Below are 19,315 nucleotides of genomic sequence, written 5' to 3'. Positions count from 1 at the left end.
AATGATTGATGCAAAGCAGAGCAATGACTCACACTAAAGCTTCTCAGAGGGAGAATGAGCGTGATGAAACTTTACATCACTTGGGAAAATGGCATGGATTTGGAAAGTGATTAAAACTTTTTATTTTACGTATTTTTCTGCCTTAACTTTTTTCATTTGCCAATCACACATACCTAACATTGAGCATGTTGAGTTCATATAAAACAAGGACCTGTTGTATATCCACACAGCAAAAAAATTGGAAGTTGAGAAAATGCCCTTCATCTGAGGAATGACTGAATAAATTTGGGTATATAAGTACGACGGTATACCAGATACTATTGTGCTTTAAGAAAGGGAAGGGATGGCCTCAGACACTTCCCAGCTGTGTGACGCTGGCCAAGTCACTTGACCGCCTCTCCACTCTTCTGCCTTGGAACCAATACACAGTATTGACTCCAAGACTGAAGGTAAGGATTTAAAAAAAGGGGGAGGGGAAATCTGGGGGGAAATAAAATTACTTTTTAAAAAAGAAAAATAATGAAAGATGATTTCAGAGAAACTTGGGAATATTTGTATGAATTGATGAAGTGAGCAGAACCAAGAAAATAATTTCTAGTGACAGAAATATTGTAAAGTATCAACTTCAAAAGACTTAATAATTAATAACTCTCAGAAAACAATTTCCAAAAATTGTTTCTACATGTAATTGAAAAAAATTTAGGTTAAAAAATATTCATAACGGTGATTGACACAATCACAGTTCCAAAGGACTCATGATGAAATATGCTCTTCCACCTCCAGAGAGGGAGCTGATGAGCTCAAAGGGCAAGTTGAAGCATATTTTCTTTTCCTTCTTTTTTTCTTTTTTCCCCTTGATGTGACTAATGCAGGAATTTGTTTTGCCTAAGTATACATATTTGTAATGAACTTTGTTTTTCTTGCCTTCTCAGTGGGTGAGGAATGAGGGGGAGGAGGAGGGAGCAAAATTGGAACCAAAAATAAAAAGTAACAAAGTATTAATTTCCTGATAATGGGGAAAAACAAAATAAATGAATAATTTTTAAAAATAATAAACCATATCTGCAGCATTCCTCTTATGTATTAGTTGAGTAATCTGTGAAGAAAAAAAGCGGGAAATGGGCGCTGGACTAAATTTGGCATGAACTGTTCTTGATAAAGTCCCTGCTTCCCTTTCCAGATATCTGCCAAACATCTCTTTAATGATCTATAATTTTCTCAGGATTTTAATCAAGCTCCTTGGCTTAGAGTTTTGAGAATATTCTTTTCCAATCCTTGTGAAAATTGGAACATTTGCCTTTCTCCAATCTTACAATGCCTTACCTTCTTTCATTATCTTTCTTATCCTTCTGCTTTCCCAAAACCAGGGTGCAAATACCTTTGAGGTTAACTTCTCTGGGATCCTCAGTTTCAGGAATTGTCCTTAAAGGATCTCAAAGGTCCCTTCTAGGTCCAATATTTTGTAATTCTCTGGGCATTTTACATAGTTTCACCAAAAGAATACTAAACTAAGATTTAAAAGGCTTGGGTCCCAGCTCATTACAAATCTCCAAGTCCCATAAAGTCCTATGAAATTCTTCCCTCTTTTTGTATTCTCATGGCTACCAGCCTTTCACGCCTCTTCAGCTGAATTCTCTCTCTGGCTTCTCCATGTCTTCCAACTCCAGCCCCTTCTGTGCACCAAACTAATCTTTGAAACGTCATTTTAGTGATATTGCTTCCCTGTTCAATTTTGCATGGCTCCTGAATCTCTACCAAAGAAAATCCAAATTTCTTACATTGGTATTCAAGACCCTCCAGAGTCTAGCCTCTGTTTACTTTTCTAAACTTCTTGCTTAAAGTACAGGCATCCCTTCTACATCATGGTTTTTCCATCACAATTTTGAAATATCACAGATCAGCATAAATGGGAATCTTTGGGGAGTTTTGAGGAAGCAGACAACATAAAAAAGGTCTATAAACTCAAAAATCCATAAAATATATATGATACTTTATAAAATATATATTTTATCTTTTAATGCCATAGATAAACACAATTTCCTTTTTTTATTTTAGTTAAAATAAGTAAAAAATGGTTTGCTCCCAAGATATGGAAGAGATACCTGAACTTAACCCAAATTTTATAATAAGGTACTGGAAACACCCCATAAAAGAAAAAGGAAAAAATTCAGACTTCTCTGGTAGGAAGGAGAGCCAAAAAATTTTACATGGATTTTCTAGCTCTTAGGGGTACTGATCCCCTAACCCCCACTTGTGGAAAGAATGCCTTTATTTCCTCTTGCTCAAACCCTCCCTTCCAGCTATTTATGATCTTATTAGAGACAGATAAGTGATGTAGTAGATATAGCACTGGCCTGGACTTGGGAAGACTCATCTTCATGAGTTCAAATCCAACTTCGGAAACTTACTATGTGTTTGTGACCCTAGGAAAAGTAACCTCTGTTGCCTCGGTTTCCTGAACTGGAAAATGGGGATAATAGCAAAACCTACCTCCAAAAATTGTTGTGAATCTCAAATGAGATACTATTTGCAAAAGTGACTGACACATAATAGGCAGAGCATAAATGCTATTTATCATTATTATTATTATCATTATGATGATGATGATGATGAAAAAGTAGCATTTTGAAACTGGAGTCATCTGACTCTACATCCAATGCTCTTCTCATGTGCCCACCATGTTATGTGCTTCCTACTCACTGTTGACTTTTACCTTTCCAGTCATCTCATACCTACCTGATTCACCCTCATCTAACTCCATGATCCCATGACACTGAGCTCCTTGCAGCTCCTCACACAGAACCCTCCCATCTCTTAGCTCCAGGTATTTTCACTGGCATTCCCCATCCCTGGAATTCTCTTTCTCCTCATCTGTACCTTTGGGCTTCCCTGGATTCCTTCAAGTCCCAGCTAAAATCCCACCTTTGAAAGGAAACCTTCCCCAATCCTCCCTCATTCTAGGACCTTCCCTTTGTTGATGATCTCTAATTTATCCTTTATATAGCTTGTTTATACACAGTTGCCTTTCTTTATAATCCCAGAATTTAGCACATCACACGGCACAGGTTGTTTTTCAATCCCATTCAACTCTAAATGATCCCATTTGGGGTTTTCTTGGGAAAAAAAATACTAGAGTGGTTTGCCATTTCCTTCTCCACTTTCATTTCCCAGATGAGTATAAGACTTAAATAAATGTCCAATACTCCAAGTATTATATTTTATAAAGTTTATTAATAATCACTTGAAGTAAAGGAATAAAAAGTTAATTATCTAACAAAATATAAGGCCACATGAATAGATTCCCCTGCCACTCACCTCATGTGACCTCCACCAAACCCAATCACAGAAAGAGAGAGTGAGAGGCAGAGCTACACCAAATTTATATCCTCCCTACATCAGCACATAACATGAGAAGGAACATGGGATGCTGGGAATTGGAGTTCTAGGGTACAGAAATTAATTATACAATCCCCCCTATGATCCCATGGGAAATGAGCATGTAGAAATCTCCCAGATTTACATGCCTAGTTTCCCCATGGAATCAGTACACATAACCAACTTATATCTCTAAAGATCTATAACTAAAACATACAACATTGCACTTTCTAAGGGGAAATTACAATAATTTGGGGATAAAAGGGAAATAAAAGAGAAAGAGAACAAAACCAACAATTGCTAGGTGTATTGACAAAAAGCCAATTAGAGGGAAGTTCCCTTTGGCATGAATGTGCATTCAAAATAAATGCATTCAACCCCCCACAGTTCAATCTCACTACATCCCAAAGTTCATTCTGGATGTTTTGGTGCAGTGTGAGGTTTCTACAGGTATCTCCATGGCATGTTCTCCAAACAGTTCACTTTCTAGATTCTAGATTTCTAGATTTGGGGAGGTAGTAAGTTTCTTATTTTAACATTAGTCTCAAACAAGAAAAATTTTATAAATGTAGAATTATATTCCAATTATACATGAGGAAACTGAAATGAACAGGATTAAGTGGCTTGCCTGGAGTCCCACAGGCAACCACCAGGGCTGGATTTAAATTCAGATCTATCCTGATTCCACACCTAGCACAATATCCACTGTACCACCTAGAAATGTCAAATGCTGGCACATAGCAGATACCTAATAAAATGCTCCTTGACTGATGTGCTTTTCTTCCCTTTTAAATGGAACCTTCTGTAAGATGGTTCTTACTCATCTTTGAACCTCCCACAACCCAAGAGCCAATGTTTCTCTTGCAGGCAGCAAATATCTGTTGAATGAATGGACACCACTCTAAAACATGCTTCATTCAAACTAAGGTGACCTTTCCCAAGAGGAATAAATGTATTGCTGTCATAAATTGTTTTCCTGGTTTAAAATAATCTCCTAAAACTTTAGCTATCATGCAACCTAGTCACCAAAGGCCACCACTGCCTTATCTTTTTCCCCATCTTTTTCTTGGGCTATCAGATAATATTCCCTAAATCTAATTACAGCCCACCCTGCCTATGGGAGTTCCCTCAATGACCTCCCTTGGCAGATGGTTCTCTTCCTTGATTAGCCTCACTGTTAACATTTCCCCTTATTTAATGTCAGGAAGTTTCTACTTGTTTCATCCCCTTCCCCCCTTGATCATAATGCTTTCCTACAATTCTTCTCTCATTTTGTACTTTTGTTTGGTGTTTTTCCCTTAAATGTTATCAGAATTAAATCTAAATTGGGGGATTTTTGCCAATTTGTCTGAACTCAATACCTCCTTATGTCATGTCTTTGTACCAGCTCAGAGAAAGAATCCTCGAGTTAGAAGGAAGCTCTGAGGTCATCCAGTCTCTGATCTCCCCACACACACACACCTTGAAAGCTGAATCCCTTGTACAGGATCCTCAGCAAGCGAGCATCCAGCCTCCTCTCACAGACCTCCAGTGACATATTCCTCTAACCTCAGGATGAGGCAGCCCTGATGGCTGGGAAGCTTCCTCTTGGTGGTGTTCACATGAAATATCTTTCCCTCTAACTCATCTTTGTTAGTCTAAGTTCTGCTCCCCAGGGTCCAACACGATAGTCCCAATTGATGTTTGAAGAGAAGCCTGGACTGACTTGGCTAGTAAGAGTGGAGGACCTTGAGTTGCCCTGAGTAGATTTATAAAGAAAATAATCCACTTACAAGTATTAAAGAAAAATCTAGGAAGGGTTTATAATCAGATTTGATGGGGATCCCTTGGCCTTATTCCTAGCCCTGTTAATAGGATGACTTAAGCCAGACCCTGGACCTGCCTCAGTTTCACTCAGTGTAAAAGACATTGGTGAATTAATTGTGAGGGGGGCCAGTGATGTGCTAAAAAAGTATAGATGAGTCCAGGATGAACTGTACTTTGAGCCTTGTAAAAATCTCTTCTAATATTCCTGTGCTTTATCAGAAATCAAAGTGCTCATTTTAATGGTATCCTCTCTACTCTAATTTTTATAAATGTAAATTCTAATGAGTTCCAGGGTGCATTAAAATTATTTAAGTTCCAAGGTCTTCTTCTCATGACATTGGAAGACTGGATGATAACATAGTGTAGACTAAGTCTGAATTCATAAAATTCATTAAAAGAATTGTTCCCTTTTTATTTCCTTAATGAGGGATTCCTGTTAATAAATCTCAAGCTTACAAATGATTTATGTTCTTGCATCTTCCTTTTTGATGTATGTTTTGTGTCCTCAGTAGAAACTCCTTGAAAGCAGAACAATTTCTTTTTGTCTTTTTTATCCCCAGCATCAAGCCCTGCCTATGGGTAATAAAGGCTTAATATTTCTTAAATTTTGAAATTGTTGGACTCCAAAATCATATGAAATGTATAAAACACTCTCATAAAAATAGTGAAATGGAATGAGCCCATCCTGAAGTCAGAGGGCCCGGCTCTACTACTTACACTATTTTGGTGACCTTTGAGTGTCATGTAGTTTCCTTGGGCCTATTTTCTCATCTTTTAAATGAATCACCATTTGAAAAAATGTTCCAAATCACTAATGCTGAATGCAAATTAAAACCGTTTTGAAGTTTTAAAACTTCACATCCATCAGGTTGGCAAAGTTCATTAACTCTAAAGATGAAAATGTTATAAAATGTGGGAAGACAGAAACACTAATGGACGTTGTTAGTGAAGCTAGGAACTCATCAGTCTATTCTGGACAGCAATTTGAAACTATACAAGAGGAGTCACTAAACTCTGACAGACCTTTTGCTTTAATAATACTATTTTTCTCACCTAATTCCAAGTTGTCTTCCAGAAAAGTTTTACAAATTTACCATTCCACACAGAATAATATGTGTGATGCCTGTCATCTCATAACCTCTCCAACCCTGAATTTTTTCCATCTTTCACTTTTTGCCCAAATTCATGAGTATTTCCATTTTCATTTTTCTTACTGTTGAAGATTTAAGAGAATTTTCACCTGGCTATTGTGAGTTTGCCTTTTGAAAACCATTGCTGTCCCCTTTGATCATTTGGGGGTGGGGGATGACTTTCAATCATATATTCCTTTAGATTGCTTATAGATTTTAGGTGTCACGTGTATTTTCAGAGCTGATTAATGCAAAGATTGGTTTTGTCCTAATCTACATATTTTCTTATTCTAGCTTCACTGATTTTATTAACAAGGATGTTCGATTTTACAGAATAACAATTATATATTTTAGACATCAAATTTTGTAATCTCCTCTATCCCTTGTTTGACCACGAGTTCTCTTCCTACCCATAGCCGTAGATAGTATATCCGTTTATTCTGGTTTAAGCCTCTCTTCCAACTACCTGCTCTCAAGCTTTCCCAGAAGTGTGTAAGAAAGTCCTTCTCCCAGCAGTTTGTATTCTTGGATTTACGGACCCCTGGGATTCTGTTTCATTGCTTCTAGGTCTTGCTTATCTAATTTGCCCCACTGATCTGCTTTCAATGTCCTAACTAGTTTCAAATAATTTTCACGTTGCTTTATAATACTGTTGTTGTTCAGTTATTTCAGTTATGTCCAACTCTTCAAATTTTCTTGGCAGAGATACTGCAGTGGTTTGCCATTTCCTTCTCCAGTTCATTTTACAGATAAAGAAACTGAGGCAATCAGAATTAAGTGACTTGCCTAGAGTCATACAGCTAGAAGGTTTCAGAAGCCAGATTTGAACTCGGAAAGAGGAGTCTTCCTGACTCCAGGCTTAGCACTCTCCCCATTGAGTTGTCTCCTAGATATCCAATAATGTTATTATATAGCATTATATTTGTTATTGTATGTTATTATGTAGTAACATGATTTGAAATCTGCTCATACTAAGCCCTATTTATTCCTACTTTTTTTTCAATATTTCCATTGATATTCTTGACTTCTTGTTCCCCCGAATAAAGTTTGTCATTAATTCTATAAAAGGATTTTCCCTGTGGTTGTTTGGTATAGAACTGTAAGGAGAAATTTTTGGTCTCCAGAGAAGGAATCCCAAATAAAATACCCAAGTCAGTTTGGAAATTTTATGATGTTTTAATTAATATAGAGGGAAGAAATTAAGGAGAAGAGAGAGGGAAAGGGTATAGGATTTCTCCTGCCTGGCCTGTGCCAGGGGGAGTTCAAAGACCTCCACTAGGAGGTCTTTTCAGAAGATTAGAGGCTTTCCTAAGAGGGTAGTGTTTTGGAAGGTAAAGGAGAAAAGAATCAGCCTAAACTCCAAGAGAGCTCAGAGAAGACACCTCACCTGAACTAGGTTACTAAGCTTCCCCAGTAGTGTATCAAGTATCAAGGACTCTCACCGCCAAACCCAGACAATAGCTACCACCACACCAAGATGCCAATATGCTCAGCACGCTGCCACCAGAGCCACCTCTCCGCAAAAAAAGGCCAGAGAGAGGAAGTGACACCAAATATATAGGCCATTTTTACATCACTTTCCTGCATCTCACACGTACCAATGGTAGCTTAAGCTTGACTTAGGACAGCCCAGGGGTCTGTCATTTTTTTCTGATTTGTCATTTGCTAGCACATGTCTGTCATGGGCCATCCTTCTCAATACTTAATCCTTAAGTAGGGGTGTAGACATTCCTGTTTTGTTAGACTAAGCAGGGTGGAGTAAATCTAAAATTCACAGCACTAAATTTGAAAGTGAATTCAGGGAGTATCACTTTTTTAAACTGGGATGCCCAGTGATGAACAATAAATATTTCTCCAGTTCTTCCTTTATTTCTGCAAAGTATATTTTGTAATTGTCCTGCTTTTTGTGTACCAGCTGCTAGTGATTAGAGCTGCCTCACTTCCATTTAATCAATTAGTACCAATTAGCTCTTACAACGCTTACACAAAATATATTTCAAAAATAGAACACAAACAGAAGTACAAACATGCCTCCTGCCTCCCCATGGACACGTTCTTTGCTGTACTATCTCAATTCCTGGGGCAAATAGGCTTAAACTTCACCTAGTTTTTACCTAGCATCAGTCCCACTAAATTCCCACCCCAATTCAGTATAGCCATTGGAAAACTCTATGTTCCTATTTACCCAGGGGGCTGACACTCAGCCTGGCAGGGACACCACTGGACCTTCCGGGGTCTTGGACATCTCCAGTCTCTTTCTGGTAAAACAAGAAAGAATGAATGCAGAGACGAAGGATAAAGAGATTCATTCATGAGCCCCATATCAAACCTTCAGCTCTCCATCTACCAAAGACTGCCAGCTTCTAGCCTGCCGCCATCTTTATACTAACGGAAGGCAGAGAGAGTCTTAGAGTGTTTTTGTAGGCCGGCAGATTTGGGGTGCCGACAGCGGGCTCTCATGATGATATGTGACCCTGTCGTTTGGGATGTGAAAGAGATTTCTGTTCCCAAGCCCCTCTAAACTGTAGGACACTGCCGTATTCTTCTCCAAACAATCCCTGAACATCCCCTGAGCCTTGCAGGCTCCTCTTGCCAATTCCTTGTGTGGGAAGGAGGCCTGAGCAGCCTGGGGCACCCAGAGAGGTGGGGGGAGATCATTCAAAGCCAAAGAAGATCCAGCCCTGACAACAAAGCCCTTGTGCTCTCCAGGGCTATTGTGGCAGGGCCTGATCCCTTTGCCGCTCGCTCGCTGGGGTGTTTAGTTCAGTCCTGCTAGGAAATGTCTGAGACAGAAATATAGACAAACAAACAAACCAGTCCCTAGCCTGGGTTGTGCACGCATCAGTGTTTTATCAAAGAAAGGCTCCATTCGCCAAGATGAATTTCCTATTCTGACCGAAGTTTAAAGGGGAGGAAGCCTGGCAAATATCTGGAGATTTTTGGAACGCCAGTCCTTCGGCTTCTTCCTAGGGAGGGGAAGAAAAATAAGAAAACCCTGGAGTCCAAGCGAGAGCTCCTCTGGGAAAGTCTTCTATGTCATGGCCATTTCCTTTCTGGTTCAAGAAATGAACAGTAGACTAGAAATAGCACATTGCAAAAGAGAGGACTTCTTGTTCCCTAACTGCTGATTTTGCCAGATAACTTTCCAAGTCTCAGGGGAGAGACATCTGTGTTCCCTTTCCCTCTAGGCTTCTGAAGCACGATTGTGTTTTCTGTGTACATGGAGTCGGCCAGTCCCTCCTGAAGGGGATTTGTCCTTGCCAGGTTTATCGTTGAGTGCTGCTGTTCAGACAGGGGGCTCCTTCCAGCTCATGGGAGCCACCCGAGCTCTGGGGCAGCCCCGTGTCCTCAGCTGTGACCCTCACAGAGCACGAAGGACACACTGGACACAATAAATCATTTCAAAGGTCATTACAGTATTTCAGGCCAGTTGTGATGACCTGAATTGGGGGAGTGCTGGATGGGAGGATGACCTAGCATATTCCTTCACATATATATACATATGTATATAAAGTGCCAACTTATCAAGAGGTGGCACAGTAAGTAGAATGCTGGCCTAGAGTCAGGAAGAAGTTCAAATCTAGCCTCAGTCACTATTAGCTGTGTGATCCTGAGCCTAACCCTGTTTGCCTCAGTTTCCTTATCTGTAAAATGAGCTGGAAAAGGTAATATCTTTGCCAAGAAAACCTCAAATAGGGTCCCAGAGTCAGAGGCGACTGAAAATGACTGAGCAACATCCAAGTTTTCAGAGACAATATATCATTTGTTAAATGCTTTGTTTCACTGCTTATCAGAGATAGAGATATTTTCTGGAATGTAGACTCCTTACCCACTACCCTTTGGACAGCCTGGAGGGGAGGAAGGGATGCTTCTGAAAATCTCAGGAGAGTCCTCTCCTTGCAGATTCTGCGGAGGCTTCTGTGCCTGAATTAACCGGGTTAGTGGTGTGTAGATAGAAAACCACTTCCTAAGTCTGTCCTACTCCACATCCCATTTTACGTGGTGTGGTGCCTGAGGAGCTCTCTCTGTCTGTCTCTGTCTCTCTGTCTCCCTCTCCCTCTCCCCTTTCCTTCCCCCCCTCCCCCCCCCCCCCCCCCCCCCGTGCCTCCAGTGCCCTCGAGGGGCTTTTGCGGAGTTTAGTGGTTCTGCAGGCTGCAGATTTCAGCTTATTATTTTAGATAGGTGATGTTTTTATGTCTCCTTCCTACATTTCCCTCCTTTTTATTTTTCTCCATTTTGGTTAAAACTTAATTGTTAACAACTACTAACAAATTTGTGACTTGAGAGTTAATTTTATAGATGGTGACCACAATCTTTTTTTAATTAATATTACATTTAGTATTTTTCTTTCATTTGTTACAGCAGGTATTCAGCTGTGTGAACCATCAGAGGTTCAAAATTTGTCCAAATACGACAACAGATTCCCTCAGTCATTGGGGCTTCCAATAGGGGAACCCTCCAGGTGTAGCAATCCCCTTATGGCTGGCCTACCCATGGGCCTTCCCAGGAAGCAGAGCTTCTGCCATCGTCACCTCCTCTGGATTCAAAGTTTTGTTCTTTGGAGGCTATATTGATTGATGGAAATATATGCCATACTGATGGAAGGGAAGATTGTTCAAGATTGTTATAATATTAATTTATAGTCGCCAAGGAATTTACTTATGAAATTCCTAAAATGAAACACTCAATCAGAATGGAGTTTATGGTGGTTTAATCACAATGGGAGTAAGAAAAGGGGAGAGGGAGAGGAGAGAGGAGAAAAGGGAAAAGGGGTTAACTTAACCTCTGGCCAAGCCAGAGGGAGATTAGGCCCAAAGGGCCAAGGTAGAGAAGAAAATCAGTCCTTGACTCACATGCCCGATCTGAAGGGAAGCTGTCTGCGGGCCTCCTCTCTCCTCAAGCTCCTAGCACGAACTACTGCCTAGCTCTCTCCACGGGAAGTAAGCAAATTCCAGAGGCTGTTCCCTACCTCACTTTCCTGTGCCTCACAAGTGCCAATGGTGGCTCAAACTTGGCTTAGGACAGCCCAGGTGGGCAGTTCGTTAATTCCAATTTGTCATTGACTGGCACATGCCCGTGTCGTGTGGGTGTGCACAATTTTGGGTGCTAGACCAAGCAAGATGGAGATTTTAAAATTCACAAGATGAAAGAAATAAATTGGCTAATAATTCAAAAATTACAATTTGGGGGATTTACATGTATGTACCGGTTTGAAACAATAAATTTACCAATTATTAGTCTTGGCCCAACATTTAAATTAGTGTGTATTCCCAAAATACCACACAAGTGGCAACAGAAGCCACTGGGGAGTGGGGTGGGGAAGAGAAGGGTGTAGTATTTGTCAGAAGCCATTAAAATGGAGAGTTTTTACTCTCCAACCAAGTATCCACTCTATAGAAACTGGCTGTTATCGACTGCTGTTTAAATGTGTATATGTAGAAGAAAACCACCTGCTTGATCACCTGGGTTAATGGGGACATGTTTGGGGATGTAGACTCTTAAATGATCACCCTAATGCAAATAGTAATAATATAGAAGTAGATCTTGATCAATGACACATGTAAAACCCAGTGGAACTGCTCATTGGCTACAGAGGGGGGTGGAAGGAGGGGAAGGAAAGAACATGAATCATATAACCATGGAAAAATATTCTAAATCAATTAAAATTTTTCAAATCAAAAAATAAATGAATAAAAAAATAAAGATGTGTGTATGGTTTTTCCCCCCTCTCATAGGTCCTTCCATTGTGACCCCCCCTAAGGACATCTGGAATGTCACTGGAGCCCAAGTATATTTAAGTTGTGAAGTTATAGGAATTCCAACCCCAGTTCTCATCTGGAATAAGGTTAGTGGCACAGATTCTGACTAACATTCTTAAATTTGTATTTTTACATTTCATAAAGAGCGGTCATAAGCTAAAATTATACTTTTGTGTTCCATTTTGTGTTATTCTTCCAAGATGAATGGAGGTCCGCTTTTCCTCAAAAATTCATCAGACATCTTTATCACCTAGAAAATATCCCTATCTCTTTCCACCTTTGGTGCTGTTGCCTTGATACTGGGATCCCATGGCAGTGAGCAGTATGTCGCCGTAAGGACTAAATTGCTATTCCATCCCCACAAAATCCTCCACTAACCCCAGCCAAACTTCTTCAAGACAGGGACCATTGGTCAGAGTGGGGCCTGGCCAAGAGAGTACGCATAGATCAGTGCAAATCCATCGCCATAACTGGAAAAACAACTCTTCAGAGAATATCCTACCATTATTCTCTTATTTCCGAGAGTAATGCAGTATTTGCCTTGATATTCAAAAGATTCAAATACACAGCACCACCAGACACCCCCTTTTGTATCTTGTTTACTCCAGTAGCCGCCAGGAAACTGCTGGAGTCTTCAGTGAAATTACCAGTGGAGTATTTCTATCCTACTGTTTACTTTGTCCGGACTAGCAAGACCTGGGATTTTGGCTTCTTCTTCCTATATGTTTAAGCGGCCTTGAAACCACAAACAGCGAACACAAGGGATAAGAAGATTTGTTGTTGTTTCAGGGGTGTCTGACTCTTTGTGACCCCATTTGGAGTTTTCTGGGCAAAGATATTGGAGTGGTTTGCCATTTCCTTTCTCCAGCCTGTTTTACAGTTGAAGAAAATGAGACCACCAGGGTTAAGAGACTTGCTTAGGGTCACACAGCTAGTCCATGTCTCAGGCCAGATTTGCACTGGACACCAGGCCCACTGCTCTAGCCACTGTACCACTGAATGATCCCTAAGGGGGTTATGGGTAACAAAAATGTAGCCCATAGCTTTCCTCTTCTGGGCCTTGAAGCAAATATTGGTGCTGCTTAGATGATGAGTAGGGAGATGAAGAGGCAGAGTAGGATAATTAATATGGATTCCTTTAAAAAAGCCTCTTTTAAAACAGCTGCACTTCTGCTGTAATGACAGAAGCCCAGAGTCGTGTGTAAGAGCCGAAAATTCTTGTTCCTCCCACTCCTTGCGTCACCCACCCCTCCCACCCAACACCTAAGGCAGGGGAAAGAGGCTGTTCTGTTGGGACGAAGCAGGCACAGACCCCCGGGTAGGCAGAGTTGGAACCAGAAATGGGTCTGAAGCCCTGACTCGGCCACTTCCTATCCACATCATCTTCAAAATGATGGAGCTGGATTAGATGATCCCGGAGGTCCCTTCCAGTTCTAAGTCCATGATTCTATAAATCCTAGTCAAAGATGGGTGAGAGTCAAAAAGGATTTTTAATATGATTTTATCCACCTCAAGAAACAGAGACCCAGGGACGTAAAATGACCTGCCTGGCACGTCAGGGTTAGTAAGCCATAGCTGGCAGCTAAACTGGGACTTGAACCTAGTCTAGTCCTAGCACACGTTAGCTTCTTCCTCTCGGGGCAGTGACTGTCGGGCACATCTCCCAGGGATCTCCGCTAGCCTGGGCTCCAGCAGCCATCAAGGACAGGTACTAGCTTTAAGTTCTAGGTAGCAATTCACTGTCCACAAGATAAAACCATTAGGGTACAGGAGAAAAAACTGGGCACTCCAGGGCAGCACATCCTGGCAACTGCTCCGAGCCTTTGCTGCCTTCTCCCCCATTTTCTGTGCCCCCTGGAAGCGGCTTAATTCTTACCAACCCAGGCAAGCAGGGAGGAGGACAAGTAGGACCAGTAAGAGATGGCAGCAATTTCTACTGCCAAGGAGGCAAGGAATCAAAGTCCCCAAGCAGAACTCTATCACATCAGCCAACTTCACAAGACACGCATGGCCTCTCCCTCAAAATCACTGAACAGCTAAATAAACAGAAGCCAACCCATCAGAAACCAGGGGTGCACCTGGTCATTCTTCCATTTCCCTAACTGAAGCAGCCCCTCTGGACCAGGAACTTTGTCCCTAGAAACCCTGCCCTGCTGCATCCCAAGCCTCCCTGCCCAGAGCACAACTATCTATAAGGCCATGACCCACTCCTAAGCCCCATTCTCAGAGATACTTTAGGTGGTATGATGGAAAGAGCACCCAACATGGAATCAAAAAGATTTGAGTTCAGATCCAGCCTCAAACACATCTTGGCTGGGTGACCCTAGGAAGATCACTTAGCCCTATTTGCCTCAGTTTCCTCATCTGTAAAATGAGCTCAAGAAGGAAATGGCAAGCCACTCCATTATCTTTGCCAAGAAAACCCCAAATGGGTTATTGAAGAGTTGGATATGACTGAACAACAATTATATCAGGCGTTGAATGGTAACATGGATGGGCCAAGTGTTTTTGTAAGAATTTATTATTTTTAAAAAAATGTATTATCACTACTGATGTGAATAACCATGGACTATCTTTTCATGAAACCCACAAACTAGAAGTTTCCGAGAATATGCTTTGAGATGAAGACTCAGATAGAAGTAATATTATACTTAATCCTGGTGTATCAGAAGAAATGCTTGTAGTAAAGAAGCCTCTGGAATTCTAAATGACCAGATATTAACTCGTCAACTTTTCATCTTGTATGAACAATTATTCTGGGATTTGGGAGCTTAAAATTCCCTAGAGATATAAGATTCCATTTCCCTGTCATTACCACCATACACGTTTAAAGATAACCCCTCGGAAACCAGCAAGTCCATGGAATTTATTAATCCCTAAGCATCCTACTGAATCCGTCACTGCTGCTAGCATCTAGGACAACAGTGCCCCAGAGCCCCTTTTCCCCCCTCTTTTTCAAGCTAATGCCAAGGTAATGGCATTTAGTGAGAGTTGGGTACTTGCCCAAGGACAGCCTAGGAAGATTACAAACTATCTCGTCTTCTTTTTGGAGCATCCCTTCATCAGAAAGTTACTAATTAGTTTGCTTTTGATGAGGAGTGACTTTTGGACAACCTGGCTTATAGATTTCTATCTCCCACACCCCCACATTCCCCTCTTTTCAGCTTCATCCTTATTTCAAACTGTGGAATCAATATCCTTATTTCTGGCCTACAGGTACTAGAGCTCACCTTGTATAATTTCCCCGGAAGCTACAATTAGATGGTTACAGCTTTCCCCTTGCCTGTTAAAAGGTTCTGGGATGTACGTCATGTGTCTTTTTGTCAGCACTGGCTTCTATAGATACTACTCTTCCTTTGTAAAAAAAAAGAATTAAGAAAACGATCTCTGAAATTACTTCCTTTTCTACCCTTCCCCTCCTGAACCACAGATCATAGCATGTAGCGGAGGGCCATAACCAATGTTAGTAAGAGGGAAAAGGAGGGCAATTTATCAAAGTTTCTTACAACTTCTCTGCAGTTGTACCAAAATACACTTTATGGATCTTTAGGATCAGGAAAAGTTACGGATCTGACTTTAATGTTGTCTTCCATTGATGAAGCCACGCTTGTAATTACCTGATTTGAACCTTAGGTGGTCACACCCATGCATATGGTCATACAGACCAAGTTGGAAGGCTAGGCCAAGCAGACTGCCCTAGTTCTCAGCACAGCAGGTTGGTAGGCTGAAACGATTCCCCTTTTCTAATAGAAAACAAGTAGAAGACATGAGGAGATGGGTAAATAGAGGAGGGCAGAGGAAAGCCAGCAGCCTATGAGAATTTATTATTATGATCCCCTTTCTCCCTAACTTCCTACTTTTTTTGGGGGGGGAGGGGATTTTGGGGGAAAAAGAATGGAAAGACACCTATGTGTACTTTTATGGTGGAGTAACCAAAAAGAGTACTAGGAAAGTTGGATTTCTGGTTATAATCCAACCAGAAAATACAATGTGCATCTATTATCTTAGGAATGTGGACACTTCAAAGTAAAAAAATTCATTAATTGTAGAGATCTGAGATTTTTCCCAAGTAAAAAAATTCATTAATTGTAGAGATCTGAGATTTTTTTTCCTCTTCCCAGGTAAAAAGAGGTCACTTTGGAGTTCAAAGAACAGAACTCCTACCTGGAGACCGTGATAATCTAGCCATCCAAACTCGAGGTGGCCCAGAAAAGCATGAAGTAACTGGCTGGGTTCTGGTAAGTACTGATCAGACAAAAATTTAATTCCTTAAGATGAAAACAAAAGAAAGCAGGTAAGTGGCTGGGAAGAATCAAGTTCAAAACCAGCCTCAGACACTTAGCTGAGTGACCCTGGGCAAGTCCACTTAACCTGCCTGCCTCAGTTCACTCACATGTAAAATAGTGGTAGTAGCAATTGCTTTATGAGGATCAAAAGAGATTATTGCAAAGTGCTGAGCGTGGTGCCCGACACACAGTAACTACTGTATGTGTGTTAGCTATTATTATATGAAGGATAAAATCTTAAGGTAATCTCACATTTCTTTTGAATGGCCTTGATGTAGCTCATCCTGGGTTCCAGCACCTAGCTTTGCCACTATGTAACTAACCATGGACAATCTCTTCCCTTAACTTGGGTTTCCTTATCTAAAATTTTTAAAATGGGATGAGGTTAGGGATAATTTCTAAGGTTCTTTGAACCTCTGACATTCTGTATTTAAGTTCCTGGAACTTAGTGCTCCAAAAGAACAATTGCTAATTGCTTGGAAAGAATTTTTTTTTAAAAAAGAGCTATGCCATTTAAGAATGTTCAGTGTTAAAAGGTCCTGCATACAGCCAGTGGCTGTGTGATCTCACTAATGTGAGTATGGAACAGATCCCAAACCCATCCCTGCCTTTTCTTCCTGCCATCACCATATGCTCCCATAAATCATGAGATGATGTCTTCTCTAGAAAATTGTGAGAAAAATCTGTCTGTTCCATTCTCATATTTTGGGCATGTCCCTGAAAAACATGGAGATAAGAAGAAGATAGTAGTAGTAACAATAGAAATAAGAAAGTAGGCATGTGGGTCAGTAGCTACTGATGCCTTCTCACCTGACTTCTCTTTTTTTTTCCCCAGGCATTCAGTGTTTTCTACATATATACATATATATATATATATATATATTTGCATTTATATTAATATATATATTAAGACTTGATCCCTCAAGAACAGTTTCCTCCAAGTTACCTAGTCTATTCCTACTTTTCCTTCTTTTTTTTCACTTCCCCATTTAGCACATTAGGAATTAGAAGAGTGGTAGTTCCACCAGCATTAATGGAAAAAAAAAAAGTGTTACAGGAATGATAACAGATCTTTGCCATTCTTAAAAAAAAAAAAAACACCTTAAACTTCCATCTTAGAATCAACACTGAGTATTGGTTCCAAGGCAGATGGGTGATATGGGCTAGACTAATAGGGTTGTGTGTTGCCCAGAGTCACACAGCTAGGAAGTGTCTGAAGCCAAATTTGAGCCCAAGACCTCAGTTCTAGGTACGGCTCTAAAACTGAGCTATCTCCCTAAGCTGCCCCTGATCTGTCCTATTCTTCATTAGTTTGTTGCCCTTCTAGCTTTATCTGTAAAGGAAAATAAAATGATTAAGCTTCATTGGTCTTGTCAAGCTTCATACCAACTCACCTTTCTAGTACTTACTTGCTTACACCCTGTTCTATAATTTTGCAAATGTGTGTATTCTAGTGTTTCCTATATTTGCAGCATTTCTCCATATGGCAAGATCAAGTTTGTGCTGAAGTATTTCTAAGTTCTTTTAAGCAATGGCAGGTTGCTTTATGCAGATGATGGTTCTGTGGGTAAATGGGAGATAGTCTGCATCTGCAACAATTTATGTGAGCAGGCTAAATTGATGATGTTTTAATTGAATGCCTTATCATTTTCTTGAGAGGTACCACGATGTAGAAAATTCATTAGGTGCTATTTCATGAGTGGCTCAGCAACAGAATTTTCATCTGTCATGTGGAATGATCAAGTTCAGACTCCCATCCCATCCACATCCCTTCAGAACCAGAATGGTAGTGGACAAAGCAACAGACTTGGAGTCATGAAGACATGGATTCAAATCTTTCCTCAGAAACTGTATGGCCTGGGCCTAGTCACTTAACTGTTCTATGCCTCAGTTTCCTCAGCTTTCAAAATAATGAAACTAGATTTCTTAAGGCAGTAAATTGGCATAAGAGATAAGCACTGGATTTTTGAAGGCTGAAAGACCCGAGTTGAAATCCAGTCTCAGACACATATTAGCTATGACTCTGAGCTATGCATGCCTCAGTTTCCTCTTTTCTAAAAATGGGAAAAATAACAGTAGCATCTATTTCCCAAGGTTGTAAACCTAAAATAATTTAATATTTGGAGTTATTTGGAACATGCCTTATAAACTTCAAAATTCTGTGTTAGCTATAATAGCTAAGTGTTAGCTATTATTATTAAATATCCTCATGATCTTGGAGTCAGGAAAAACTACATTCAAATCCTGTCTCTCACTAGGTGAATCACCATGGGGCAAGTTTTAACTTAATCTCTGAGTCTCAGGCAATTCTTTGCCTAAGCTGGAGGCAAGCTTTTAGCTGTATGGGTAGAGTTCCCATAGCAATGAAATAATGGATCCGTAAGGTGATTTCCTCTTAAGATAAATTTCATTTTTTATAATGGTCAGTGTTGACTATTTCCAATGTTTTTCCACTCTTGTGGAACTATTCATGACCTTTATTTCTGCTGTGGTGAGCTTTGGGTGGTCTTCATTTCTTAATCCTGAACCCTGTCATCCTATATTGTACCCATATTGATACTGAATACAGCAAGTATTATTCTATATATAGACTTTTTTGGAGGATCTTGTAAAATTCTTCATTAAATTTCTCTACCTCAAGTGACAGCTGTCTTCATGGTAGCCTTTTTGCTTATCTTCATCATGTGTACTTCAATGAAGGATGACTTAAATGTCCCATGAAATAAGGAGTCGGTGCACCAACTCCTTTGGCCCTCCAAGGAGAACCTATGAGTTATCCTTCCATTTAATGAAACTTTGCCTCTAGTAATAATAAGATTGATTCTCTAGGCACAAGAAAAGGCATTTAGAGTACCAGTAGTTAAATTCATGTTGATAAGTAGTCTAAAAAACGGATTCTTGGCATTCTGTTCCCTTTCCCACCACTACAAAAGTAGGAGGAGGCTACATCAAAAAGAAG

At 40.3% G+C, this 19,315-nt stretch overlaps 1 protein-coding gene across 1 annotated transcript in view; it reads left to right on the top strand.

Moving 5' to 3' along the window:
- The window catches only part of IGFBP7 (insulin like growth factor binding protein 7), a 90,296-nt gene that overhangs the window by 68,028 nt on the left and 2,953 nt on the right, over positions 1-19,315 (top strand). The window contains exons 2-3 of the mRNA XM_001369803.5: positions 12,047-12,156; positions 16,192-16,308. Coding sequence (XP_001369840.1) covers positions 12,047-12,156; positions 16,192-16,308 — 227 coding nt within the window. The remainder of the gene's footprint in view (positions 1-12,046; positions 12,157-16,191; positions 16,309-19,315) is intronic.

The sequence above is a fragment of the Monodelphis domestica genome, chromosome 6, assembly GCF_027887165.1.
Source record: "Monodelphis domestica isolate mMonDom1 chromosome 6, mMonDom1.pri, whole genome shotgun sequence".
In the NCBI taxonomy this organism is placed as follows: Eukaryota; Metazoa; Chordata; class Mammalia; order Didelphimorphia; family Didelphidae; genus Monodelphis; species Monodelphis domestica.
This window is presented reverse-complemented; position numbering and strand designations above follow the sequence as displayed.